The sequence below is a fragment of the Oryx dammah genome, unplaced genomic scaffold, assembly GCF_014754425.2.
Source record: "Oryx dammah isolate SB20612 unplaced genomic scaffold, SCBI_Odam_1.1 HiC_scaffold_26, whole genome shotgun sequence".
Lineage (NCBI taxonomy): Eukaryota > Metazoa > Chordata > Mammalia > Artiodactyla > Bovidae > Oryx > Oryx dammah.
In genome coordinates this window covers 88,162,291-88,176,335 of record NW_024070210.1, presented here as the reverse complement: position 1 = coordinate 88,176,335, position 14,045 = coordinate 88,162,291, and the positions used below count along the sequence as shown (strand labels likewise).

The 14,045-nt window shown below is 35.5% G+C and overlaps 1 protein-coding gene across 9 annotated transcripts in view; it reads right to left on the bottom strand.

Annotated features, from left to right (window-relative positions):
- The window catches only part of DENND4A (DENN domain containing 4A), a 112,245-nt gene that overhangs the window by 58,302 nt on the left and 39,898 nt on the right, over positions 1 to 14,045 (bottom strand). For all 9 annotated transcript variants that reach the window (XM_040225828.1, XM_040225831.1, XM_040225836.1 and 6 more), the window contains 4 exons: positions 10,943 to 11,192; positions 5,203 to 5,272; positions 1,793 to 1,962; positions 652 to 893 (listed from right to left, as the gene is read on the bottom strand). In XM_040225828.1, the coding sequence (XP_040081762.1) occupies positions 652 to 893; positions 1,793 to 1,962; positions 5,203 to 5,272; positions 10,943 to 11,192 (732 nt within the window). The remainder of the gene's footprint in view (positions 1 to 651; positions 894 to 1,792; positions 1,963 to 5,202; positions 5,273 to 10,942; positions 11,193 to 14,045) is intronic.

The following is a 14,045-nucleotide window of genomic DNA, read 5'->3' as shown; positions in this document are numbered from 1 at the left end:
GTTCAATTCAGTCGCTCAGTAGTGTTCCACTCTTTCAGACCCCACGGACTGCAGCACACCAGGCCTCTGCATATCTAAAATGATATCTAAATGATATCTAAGATATCTAAAAACAGTAAGAAATATAATAAGCCCAGATTATATGTAAAATAAGAATCACAAAACCTGTTTAAAAAAAAATTCCAATTAGGATCTCCAAACTTCACAAGATATTAAAAAATGAAACATTTATGTCATTTTGTTAGAAATAAAATTATCTAAAATAACAAAACTGTAGATATAATTGGGGATTTCCAGATGGCTCAGTGGTAAAGAATCCGCCTGCCAATCCAAGTGATGTGGGTCGGGAAGATCCCCTGGAGGAAGAAATGGCAACCCCACTCCAGTATTCTCGCCTGGAGAATCCCATGGACAGAGGGGCCTGGCAGGTCATATCTCATGGGGTCGCAAAGAGTCAGACATACTGAGCAGCTGAATACAAACACACACACAGTTATTAAGAGAAATATTACCTAACTGAATCAACCAAATCTTTTTTTCTCTTGAAAAATTTAGTTTCCAAATAAAAAATCCATTCAATTACCAGTACAAATATGCCATACATAGGGGAAAGAGCTGCCAAATTTTGAACCGAGAAGGCTGCTTACTTACTTCTCAATTGGAAGGACGTGAGGTCCAGAGATGGAATAACGATATAGAAAAGTCAAAAACTTCCTGAATGCGTCAAAAAAAGGCCAGTGAGAGAGAAGACAGATGCATTTATTAGTGTGAATTGTCTTGGAACTATCAGACTTCTCATTTGCTGATGATGCTAAACCCAAAAGAAATCTCTGTTTTTCTGTGAGATTCTCCTCGGAGTATGGTTCATAAAACTGAATAGCAGCACCATAGACCTGGAAAACAGATAGTACATTTGATAAATATGCCTTATATCATTTACTCAAATCACATCATTGGTTAAATATTTAATGGATGAGCTATTATGAGCCATTATATGCCTATGAGCCAGGCAAGGTGCCAGGCACCAGAAACAGTGGTGAAGAGACACTGCTCTTGCTTTCTTGAAGTACATTAAAACTTCGATGATGTCAACAACAAAACTACACAGTGCAAATGTCAGGTCCCCTTATTTATTACTGGAAAACAATATGTCTAATTAAATTTGTTTTATAAAGAGTGAAAGCAATTGTGTTGATAGTCTCTATAAGAAAATGACTGAAAACAATAAGTTGGCCAGAAAGTTCATTTGGGTTTTTCTGTAAGATGCTACTGAAAAATTCAAACAAACTTTTTGGCCCACCTAACAATTATTTAGTAGAGAGTAGGACAGAATTTTAGATAAGGAAATACAAATTTCAACTTCAGACAATTCACTGAATTTCTCTAGACTTCAATTTCTCAATATATAAAATGAAGGTATTACACTAGGAGATTATCAAAGTCCATTTCAACGATAATAGGCTATGGTTCTAAACAGCACTGCATATTTAATAAAGTCTTTAGTATTACTTTAAAACTTTTGTAACACAGAAAAATGAAGCAATGCAGGATCATCATTTGATAATGAAAGAACTCTTTAGCTGTATTCACAAGAAAAGCATTTGGGTATGTGAGACAGACTGAAAATTTTCTTTTCCTATGTCTCCAGATATAGTTATTTTAACAACGTGAAAGAGGTGCATATAACAGATCCAATTTAACCAGTTATTGTTTCTATTGTTACTGCATATAAAACTTAAGACTTGAAAATGTACAAGAAAACTGCAGATATCATTTGTTAAACACAGAGTACCTTTTCAGCTGAGGCTCCAGTTAACACGAACGTAGAAAATACAGGAAGGGGGTATTTGCTATTTGATGGCCAACATTCAATAGTTGCGCCCATTGGTAAACAAAACAGGGGAACAGATTCGGGGAGTGAGAATGACTCGTAATCTTCTTGAGGGTATCTACAAATTAGACCTATAAAAATAATAATAAATATTAGCTCATCAGCTTTTGAATTTAGCAGCTCATAATCTGAATGATGCTAAAATGCTTTATCATTTAACACATCTGGAAGACTAAAACACTACATATGTTTACCAAGTAACTCTGAATGCTTTAATAGGATTCAAGTGGATTTTAATCGTTAAACTAGTCATATTAACTACTTAATATTTATCAAGCTTCATCCACAAAGGCTAGTAAGGCAAACAGGAAAAGACTATTCCCTGGTAGCTCAGACAGTAAAGAACCTGTCTGAAATGCAGGAGACCTGGGTGGGGAAGATTCCCTGGAGAAGGAAACGGCAACTGACTCTAGTATCCTTGCCTTGGAAAATCTCATGGACAGAGAAGACTGGTGGGCTACAGTCCATGGGGTCGCCAAGAGTCAGACATGACTGAGCAACTAAGCACACACAAAGAAGCATACACAAATATGCACACACTCCTAAAAAAAGAAAAATTCAGACGTCCCTGGTGGCTCAGATGGTAAAGCATCCGACTACAATGCAGGAGACCCAGGTTCGATCCCTGGGTTGGGAAGATTCTCAGAAATGGCAACCCTCTAGTACTCTTGCCTGTAAAATCCCATGGACGGAGGACCATGGTAGGCTACAGTCCATGGGGTCGCAAAGAGTCAGACACAACTGAGCGACTTCACTTTCTTTCACTTTCCTAAAAACTCATTTTGTGTTCATACTACCTTACAGCATATAAACATACTATTTTGGGAGGAAATTTTTCAATATGCATATATTCACTTTACTAGGTTTTGATAGCTTTACCTCAGGGTTTGTTTTTTTTTTTGACACATTAAAACAGATGTTCCATAGGACTATATATATATGACTTCTAGCACAAATACAAGAAAAATTATACATAAAAATAGAAGTCACATATTTACAATGTCTTTAAAACAGTATCAACTTAAGGCCAGCTTCTGAATAATCTCAGATTATATGAAAATAGAGTTTCAAGTGGTATATGATTTCATGTTAAACAGACTAGCTAACAAAGCAGTCCAGGTGTCTTCTACTTAACAAACCCTCAAGAGCAGACTCTCTTACTGGATTTTGTGGGACCAGAAACAGTAATAGGTTTCCTAAGCTTGGATTCTTAAAGTCAAGTGGAAACCATCACAACACAATGTTAAAAATAAAATGACAAACTGGGAATATGACTGGTTCATTCATTCACTCACTCACTCAGTCGTGTCCGACTCTTTGTGACCCCATGAATCGCAGCACGCCCGCCAGGCCTCCCTGTCCATCACCAACTCCCGGAGTTCACTCAGACTCACGTCCATTGAGTCAGTGATGCCACCCAGCCATCTCATCCTCTGTCGTCCCCTTCTCCTCCTGCCCCCAATCCCTCCCAGCATCAGAGTCTTTTCCAATGAGTCAACTCTTCGCATCAGGTGGCCAAAGTACTGGAGTTTCAGCTTTAGCATCATTCCTTCCAAAGAAATCCCAGGGTTGATCTCCTTCAGAATGGACTGGTTGGATCTCCTTGCAGTCCAAGGGACTCTCAAGAGTCTTCTCCAGCACCACAGTTCAAAAGCATCAATTCTTCAGCACTCAGCCTTCTTCACAGTCCAACTCTCACATCCATACATGACTACTGGAAAAACCATAGCTGTGACTAGATGGACCTTTGTTGGCAAAGTAATGTTTCTGCTTTTCAACATGCTATCTAGGTTGGTCATAACTTTTCTTCCAAGGAGTAAGCGTCTTTTAATTTCATGGCTGCAGTCACCATCTGCAGTGATTTTGGAGCCCCCCAAAATAAAGTCTGACACTGTTTCCACTGTTTCCCCGTCTATTTCCCATGAAGTGATGGGACCAGATGCCATGATCTTCATTTTCTGAATGTTGAGCTTTAAGCCAACTTTTTCACTCTCCTCTTTCACTTCCACCAAGAGGCTTTTTAGTTCCTCTTCACTTTCTGCCATAAAGGTGGTGCCATCTGCATATCTGAGGTTATTGATATTTCTCCCGGCAATCTTGATTCCAGGTTGTGTTTATGAGTGGTTGTCTGTCACTAATAGCAGTTCGACTTCAGACAAGTCATGTACCTATAGGTCTCCAGTTTTCTCATCTACAAAGTAAGATGAACTAAATATACTGAGGTCCAAGGCAATTCTAAAATTCTCTAATTATATGCTGGTGCTGCTGCTGCTAAATCACTCAAACATGTCTGACTCTTTGCAACCCCAAGCACCATAGTCTGCCAGGCTCCTCTGTCCATGGGATTCTCCAAGCAAGAATACTGGAATGGGTTGCCATGGCCTTCTCCTAATTATATGCTAGCCAACCAGTTGATCTCATGAGGATTTACACTTAACTGTCCATTACTTTCTCAAGTCATGAAATAATGGTATAGCCTTTAAGAAACTATAGAAACAGCAATGAACTGTGGATCCTAGAAAATCACAGGCAGAAGAAGGTAGGAGTCTAAGATAATAACTTTAAAATTTTATTTTTTGAAAAGCTGAATCTGCTTTCTTGTAAATAACTCGATATTTTGAGGCTCTTGGCAACTGAAAATTTCAACTATGCATTATAAAATTATAAATTATTTATAATATTTCTGATTATTTTGAAATATAATTACATAAAACTACAGACTTGACTAAATTTAATATAAATATTAGGCTTCCCAGGTGGCGCCAGGGGTAAAGAATCTGCCTCCCAATGTAGGAGACACAAGAGATTCAGGTTAGATCCCTGGGTCAGGAAGATCTCCTAGAGAGGGAAACGGCAACCCACCCAATGTTCTCTCCTGAAAAATCCCATGAACAGAGAAGCCTGATAGGTTACAGTCCATGGAGTCGCAAGAGAGTCAGACATGACCGAATGTGCACACAGTACAGTAGCAATATAAATATTAAGGAAACTAATTCAAAAGGAACTAGATATAATATTTATAATATAATATAATATAAATATTTTCCTCACATTTTCTGATTTAAGACTTTAAGAGAATGATATCTACTTATTATTTACTTAAAGCTATTATTTTAAAAAACCTTACCTTCTTTTAAAATTAATATTCCACTAAGCATCCAAAAACGTATGGATAAAGACAAAACAATCAAAAGATGTGTGTTATAGTCTCAGTCCTGACATTAAGACATTTTAAGACAGAGGTTTTTTTTTTAATCCTATTGGTCCCAAATGCATTATATATTAAGTATTCCATGAAAAATTATACTTACCAGCTTTGTAAGATATAGTGTTAGTCTTTGCCACTGATTTTTTATAACATAAGTACACTGCTGATCCCCACTGAATTTGAAAAAAAAAAAAAAGAAATATCATTAAACTTTAAAAAGGCAGTAACTTAATAAAATAGAATCTCTTTGATTTCTGCAGTATGTAATGATGGATTTCTTTTTATTTTCACTTGGTTATTTTGCTGGCATTTTATTGGAGTTATTGCCCAATTTTCTTTCAGAAATAAAATTTAATGTATTTTCTCCTTGCAACAGAAATAACATGAGGAAAACAACTATTTAAAACAAAACCAAGCCACAAAAATTTAGATTTTATTCTAAGTTCAAACTTTGGACAGAAATGATAAACAAGAAATATCCACTCATGTGGATGTAGACCTTCCTTCTGATTCCACAACACCTTTCAGATATTGCCAGATTTTTCACAGTTCTTTATATCAAACTCAAGAGCTGTACTTTGCCATATCCATTTCCCTATTTCCTATTCTGTCATGAACCTATTCCAAACCAGGTTTTAATCCCACCATTTTTTAAAAGAACACCTTAAAAACTTTAATGATATCAATTCTAATAGTCAATTCTTAGTCTTCATCTTTTTCAGTCTTTCAACAGATTTTGATATCACTAATGACCCCCTTCCTGGAACATTTTTCTTTCTTGGCTTTTGAAGCATCACACTCTCCTGGTCCCTCGCCACCACATCTCTGGCCAGTCCCCAATCTCCCTTGTAGAATCCTCTCTTTTCCTGATCATTAAATGTGGTCTCTTCTTTACTTCCTCTAAAGGATCTCATCTGTTTGGTATCACGCTTTTAAATAATAACTATTTCCAAAAGAGTCTCAAATTCTTAGTCCTGAAAGGAGATGGAGAAGACTGTGGGTAAAGCAAATCTGAGAGTAAAGGAGTTTTAGACACAGTAAGTTTGGAAACATCTATTAGACATCCAAGTGTAGAGTCAAATGGAGGTAAGGTGAGAAGCCTGAAATGGATGTGTAACTTAGAAGATGCCACCACTTGACAAGAGGTGATAACAGATACATTCACAAAGCATACTTCCTTTAGGTTTCAACTCAAACATCACTTTATTAGACAGCCCCCCTTTCGTCACTTTATATGCAATACCAAGTCTCCCTCTCCCTTCCCTGGTCCTCCTTATTGCCCTCCTCTTGTTGTTGCTGTTGTTTTCCTCCATACATAGCACTTACCACCATTTGGCATATAGCATATTTTGTTATTTATTATCTGCCTCCCACCACTAGAACATAATAAGCTCCATGACGGTAGAAGCTTTGTTTTGCTCACTGCTATATCTGGAGCACCCACAACAGTGCCTATTATATAAAAATACTTAATAAATACTTGTTAAAGGAATGAATGTGAGGTGATGTGTTTGTGCATACATGATGGAGAGTCCTTGCATGGACCAGTACATGAGGACAGATACTTAGCACTGAGAACAAATATATATAAAGAAGATACACTTACTTTAAGAAATACATTTTAAAAATATTAAGAGACTACCATAAAAACACTCATTTACTCACCACCCAGCTTTAACAAATGTTAACAATGACCATATTTGCTTCCAATATTTTAATGTATAAACAAAAAAATTACAGATTTAACTAAAGCCTCATCTTCCATTCCTTTCTGTCCTCTGAGTTAACTATTGGCCTGAAGCTAGTGCATTTCATTCACATGCATTTTAAAAATTTCTACTACGTAAATATATACATCTTTAAGTATATATCATTATTTTATATGCTTTATAACTTTACATAAATGGTGAAATGTTGAATAGATGCCTTTATGGCTTGCTTTCTCACTCATCAAAATGTTTTTGAGAATTAGTAAAATGGATACAGGTCTACTTTCTTCATTTCAACTGGTAGATAGTATTCCATTAATGAAACACTTTACTTTATCCATTCCCTTACTGCGGGACATTTAGGTTGCTTCCTCTCAGGGGGTGCTGTTATGAACAAGTTGCAGTAAGTTAGCTCCTAATCCAGAAATTTCCCACTTTTTAAAACTTTTTTAATATGTCCCCAAGCAGATTAGTATGTTAAATCATACTTATTTGGACATTAAGTTATGCTTGTTACTCTGTTAGATTTTGATTCTAATAAACATTTTAATATTTTCACTTCAAAAGAAGGGATGTATAAATTCAAGTGGATATTATGAGTGTCAGCAGATTGGGCCTTTAGTTTATTTGGTGGTAAAAATTTTACAAAAGGTCCTGTATAGCAAAGCCTCAACTCCAGTTCCTAATAAGCCAAATTTGTAAAGATAACAAAAAGCCTTCAGTAGCGTTTGTGATGATAAAAAGAGAACTATACATGACCATGTAGATGTGGTGGAAACCAAAAGGAATATCCTAAAATAAAACATAAGGACTTAGAGATAAAGTAAAAGTTATCAGGCCCTGGAAGAAAAGAGCCATGGATATCAAAACCAAATACGAGAACGTTTTCTAAATTTTTTCTTATAAAAAGGTTCAGCAAAAAAGTAAGTACGAAGGGCTGTTGTTCTTAAAATACTTTAAATGTTTAACCCATAAAATATCCATACTGTGGTTTGCCATGGCAAAAACATTTCTTCTGGAATTACGTACATGATTTAACTATTTGCTTGGTTAATAACTCTGCTTTTCTAAGTAAACTTGCTAAATCAAGTACTGCCATTCTTGAAAGGCTATAAAACAAGAACCATTCATACAGAGTATTAAAAAAAAAAAAATACTCTCAATGAGTCAAAAACTGAGGGAAAAGTCCCAAATTAGTCCAAACGTTTGCTGTGTGCATCAAAGCACCGGATCTAAATATCCTTAACTACACATTTTCACAGTTTTGGACCACATGACATTCTTAAGTTCTCTTCCAGCTCTAAAATATTATCATTCTATTCTAAACAATCAAAGTCCAAATCACTTAGGGCTTATGGTCCAAAGCTTAAAAACTAGTCATTCTTGAAAACTTTTCCCATAAACTTTTAATGGGAGGTGGAGAAGTAGGGGAAATATATTTTGAGACCAAAGTTGTAAGTCTGGTAGAAAAATCATGTAGGAATTTGAAGAAAGACTCAATATGCATTTCCTCATGTTCATTAGATTGATTTCATTCTTTTTTTTTCAGTTTCTTGTTTTTTAGGTTTATTTTCTCCTGTTTTCAAAAACTAGAAGATGCTTTCATTCAAGCTACCTAATCTCCCCAAACCAAGAATAATCTATAATATAACTATACTCCTGAGCATTATCAACACATCAGTAATTTATTCCTAACCATTTCCTGATTATATACACAATCAACAGATATGAAAAGAAGTTTCCTGCATTGCATGTCTATTTTAGTATTTCTGAAAGAGTCAGAAGTCATTGTATGTCTTCTCTGAAGATCTAAATTTACTTTTACTACCTTATAGACAATAGAAACAGAAATTGTTAATAGATATAAACCACAACGTATTGCTTAAAAAAGATACCAACCACTAAGATCAGGACAGTTTCTCTACATTTAGGACTGATAACTAGATTTAAGAGTAAGGAAATAAACATTTAAGAGGTTTTTATTCCTATAATGTTTCTTAAGGGAACTAAGAGGAGCTTAAACATTGGGCAAAAATAAAAGTTCTTCCTTACTGTATGTTAATTATATCTCAAAACTCAACAACAACAAAAGAAAAGCTCTTTCTCAGTCATTAAATACACATAGAAGGGACTGAAAAGGCAGAGTTAACTAAGGAGTAATTAATAATAGCTAACTTTTGTTAGCTCAGATCATGAACTCCTTATTGCCAAATTCAGACTTAAATTGAAGAAAGTAGGGAAAACCACTAGACCATTCAGATATGACCTAAATCAAATCCCTTATGATTATAGACTGGAAGTGAGAAACAGACTTAAGGGACTAGATCTGGTAGAGAGACAATCTTGGTCATCCAAGTAGGGATCACATAGCTGCAAATAACTCTTAGGACACAACTGAGATATTACAGATCATACATAATGGCCTTAGACTACTGGAAGAACTTTGGCTTTTACTACTAGTAAGAGTGAGATGGGAAACCATAAGGGTTGTAAGCCCAGGAGAGACATGATCTAAATTATGTTTTAAAAGGATCCTTCTTGCTGTGATGTGAAGAACAGGTTGTAGGCAACAGAGGAAGCAGTGATCAGTTAAACCAAGGGTCTGGCAAACTATGGGCTGCATTCCACCCAAGGCCTGTTTTTGTACAACTGAGCTAAGACTGATTTTTATGTTTTTTAAAGATTGTTTTTAAAACAAAAGGTGAATCTGCAACAAAGACTGTAAATGACCTGCAAAAGTTAACTTATTATTTAGCCCTTTCTGCAAAAGTTTATCTAACTCCTGAATTGCAATAATCCTGTTAAAGATGATCATGGCTTGGACCAGGGCTGTAGCAATGGAGAAGCTGAAAAGTATTCAAATTGAAAATATGTTTTGAAATTAAAGTCGACAGAATTTACAGAAGAATTGAATGAGAAGTAGAAGATAAATGTTAAGGATTACTCAGAGGATTCTTAGTCTGAGTAACTAAAAGAGTGGAATTTCCTTTTACTAGAGGAATAAGACCATGAGGATAAGTAGATTTGGAGAGGGGACACTAGGAGTTCAGTTTTGTACATGTTATATTTGAGATGATCTATTTGATAAGATATCCAAGAAAAGAAAATGAATTAGAAAAATCCAGTGGGGACACAGAAATTTAGGATTAAATGATTAGATCATCAAAGAAGTGAGTTTAGATTATAAACATAAATGGTCTGAGGACTGAACCCAGTGACACTGTTGTGCAGAAATTAGGGAATTGGGAAGGAATCAGCAAAGGCTTTCCTGGTGCCTCAGACAGTAAAGAATCCGCCTGCAATGCAGGAGACCCAAGTTAGATCCCTTGGTCGGGAAGTTCCCCTGCAGAAAGGAATGGCAACCCACTCCAGTATTCTTGCCTGGAGAATTCCATGGACGGAGGAGCCTGCTGGGCTACAGTTCACAGGGTCACAAAGAGTCGGACACGATTGCATCTTCTCTTCTTGCCACTGTTTCAAGAAGGAAGAAGTGATCATCTTTGTCTAAATGTACTGAAACATTAAGATGAAGCATTGAATCACTGGATTCAACAAGAGAAATCTTTGGTGGAATGATGGAGACAAAAGCCTTACTGGAAAGAGTCAGAGTGAGGAAGGAGATGGAATATAGTCAACTTTTCTAAGACCTTTTATTATAAAGACAATCAAATGGGGGAATACATGGAATGGGATATAAAGATCAAGAAGCTTTGTAAAGATGGGAGGTATTGTAACATGCTTTTGCAGGCTGAAGGAAATAATCCATGAGAGTGAAAAACTGATGAGTCACAAAAAAGTAGGGAGGATTGTTGAAGCCATGGCCTCGTTTCAAATAGGTGAGTTTATGGGATCTAGTGCACAAGTGGAGGGGTTACCCTCAGCTAGCACGTTACTTTTGCAGTAACGGGAAAAAATTATTCTTTTTAATTAAAAAAAAAAAAAGAAAGCAAGCTTTTTGCACAGTTCTTTTTGAAAGTACAGCTAAATTACTTTCCTAAAAATAAAATATATGACATCTTTAAGAAATCTATTTTCTTAATTCAGTAATTGTGCTATGCTATTTTCCAAAGATTTATTTTAAATTATGCTCTTTTCATGGGTGGCTAATTTTATCCATGCAGAAGAGTCACTTACCATACTGTTATTGAGATTCTTGTCAACTTTGCAGAATGTGTGTGGTGGACTTTCTCCTTTACTGGGTATAATAATACATATGTCTGTAACAGCCAATGTATTCTGAGTCATGTTTTCAGAGGCTCTTCGGTAAGTGATATAAATTCTTTGTGATGAGGTACTGCCGCTAATATTTGCAGGGCGTCCATAGGGAGTACTTTGGATAATTTCACACCCTTGTTTCAATCTTTCTTTCCAGTCATATAAAACCCTAAAAAATAAATTAGTACACAATTACAAAACACCCTCAAATATGAAAGGTAATATTGTCAGGAATCAAACTGATCTTTAAATGTAGCAAATATTCCAACTGTACTGCAAGTTTGAATTGTACAGCCCCATATAAAGTTAAAGAACAACTGTTCTCCCTACTGAAAATTAATAATGTAAGGAAAACACAGATTAACCTCTGTGTTTATTGACATAAACCACAGAATGACATTTTGCAGAATATGCCAAAGTATTTTAACAGATAGATGGACAGATAACATAGATAGGTGTATGTGTGTATGTCTCTAAAACCAAGCATCTTTAGAAAAAGCAACCTTGTATTTTGACCAAAGTTAAAAAAGTTTTTTTAAGGCTTTCAAAAGAGAAAATGACCTCAAATCTATCTGTCATCAAAGTATAAGTGAAAGTTTCCTCATTCTCCTTTATGGTAAAGTCATAAGTTTTTAATAATAGGCCAGGCATCCAATTCCTTAAGTTTTCTAAATATTATTACATAAAATACTTGGGAACACAAAGAAAACACCACACTTGAATAATATTAGTTTATTCCCTCACTGAATTCACTAATTTGGACTTTAACACTGTCTTTGACCTTAGCCAAAAAATTAAAAAATTTAAATTAAATGAAAAGTGAAGTGAAAGCCAAAGTCACTCAGCTGTGTCCAACTCTTTGTGACCCCATGGACAGTTCATGGAATTCTCCAGGCCAGAATACTGGACTGGGTGGCCTTTCCCTTCTCCAGGGGATGTTCCCAACCCAGGGATCAAACCTAGCTTTCCTATATTGCAGGCGGATTCTTTACCATCTGAGCCACAAGGGAAGCCCAAGAATATTGGAGTAGGTAGCCTATCCCTTCTCCAGTGGATCTTCCCGACCCAGGAATTGAACCAGGGTCTCCTGCATTACAGGCAGATTCTTTACCAACTGAGCTATCAGGGTAAAAATGTTTCTGCATTTGCTGTAAAAAATTATTGTAGAAGGCAATGTCTCCAACATTAATCAGTATTACCTTTTATAAAATCCCATCATACAAAAAAAGTGAAGTGAAAGTCGCTCAGTCGTGTCCGACTCCTTGCAACCCCATGGACTGTATAGTCCATGGAATTCTCCAGGCCAGAATACTGGAGTGGGTAGCCTTTCCCTTTTCCAGGGGATCTTTCTGACCCAGGAATCGAACCAGGGTCTACTGTATTGCAGGCAGCTTCTTTACCAACTGAGCTATGAGGGAAAAAAAATTTGACCAATTTTTGAAATGTAGTGCCAAAAACTGGTCAAATTCTTTCTAATTTTTAATTTCCTTTTTGTCTCAGCTGTCAGCAAACTTAATATTTTTCTTTCTTTTGACATTCTATTTTGAAAATTTAGAACAAAATTTGATGCTTAATTATAGCAGCTATGTATATCCCAACATTAGCCTAACTGCTAACTCCTCAATTTGATCTTGCTTTTTTCTTTTTTTAAAAGAAAGTTTTATTGGAGGATAATTGCTTTACAATACTGTGCTGTTTTTTTTCTTAATCCTAAAAAATGGCACTGTCAACCTATTACATATGGAATGGATAAAAAAACCAAAGAACTACTGTATAGTTCTATATACAATATTCTGATATTCTAATACAAGGAACTATACACAATATTCTGAGACCATAATGGAAAAGAATATAAATGTGTTATATATATGAATAACTAATACTTTGTTGCACAGCAGAAATTAACATTATAAATCAACTATACTCACAATTTAAAAAAAATTTAAAAATTTTAAAAGGTATTTGTAACAGAGAAGTTAGACATATCTGGATTTGAATTCCTACATCCTGGTACCAGCTGTATATCTCAGGTCGTTACTTAACTTCTCTGAGCCTTATAATATTCAGCTATAAAATTTAAAATTTTAACTCATAGGATCTTGGCAGAATTAAATGAGAGTACAAGTAGGGTCTCCAAAATAATGCCTGGCACATAAATGCTCAACTGAAATCAAGAGAAGAAAAATACAACACAGAGAGCAATTTTTAAAAAACCACCATTTATCACCTCAAACTCTTAAAAGATACAGGAATATAAGTACATTTGATATATAAGCTACCTGTTTTCTTTAATCAGGTATTGTGCTGTTGTATATATTGCTTGTTTTGCTCTTTTATATTGTTGGGTAACTTTTCCTATTTAAACTGTAAGCTTTTTAAAGGCAACAGTGATGTCATATCCTCCACAATGACAAACATATGAGGATAGCCATAATAGTGGTTAATTTATTCATTCCAGTTCATGTCCTTCCCTGCTGGAAAATCTTTTCTGTGCCTGGAAAATTTCTCATCTTTAATTTAGGCAACTCCAACACCCGAGCAAGAATCTGCAACATTCCCTTCATTTCATCTGCAACCCAGAATTCAGACAGCGATTAGTGATAACAGGAGCTACTTAACCTAATCTTTTGAAAATACAATCTAACAGTTGGCTTATTTTCCCAAGCCATTTACTAATTATGTAAGCTTCATATGAAGCAATATGGTAGCTGTTCTGAAACCTACTTAAGATTACAGCAATTGATTCAAGAATTAGCACAATGAAGAATGAGTTTAAACATTAGATAATAGAATTTTAAAAACAGAAGTAAGTTTCAGGAGCTCTTCCAGTTCATCCAATCTCCACTCAGGCATGAGCCAACTTGACTATTCACTTTCAGACTTAATATATTAGGAGATGGAACTTTTATAGCTCTTTGCTGATATTAGCAGGGACATTGCTATCTTCCTTATTTTTAACCAAAATATTGTAAGTTAAGCCCATCCTCTTTGGCAACAGAGCCATGGAAACAAGAAGGCTTAA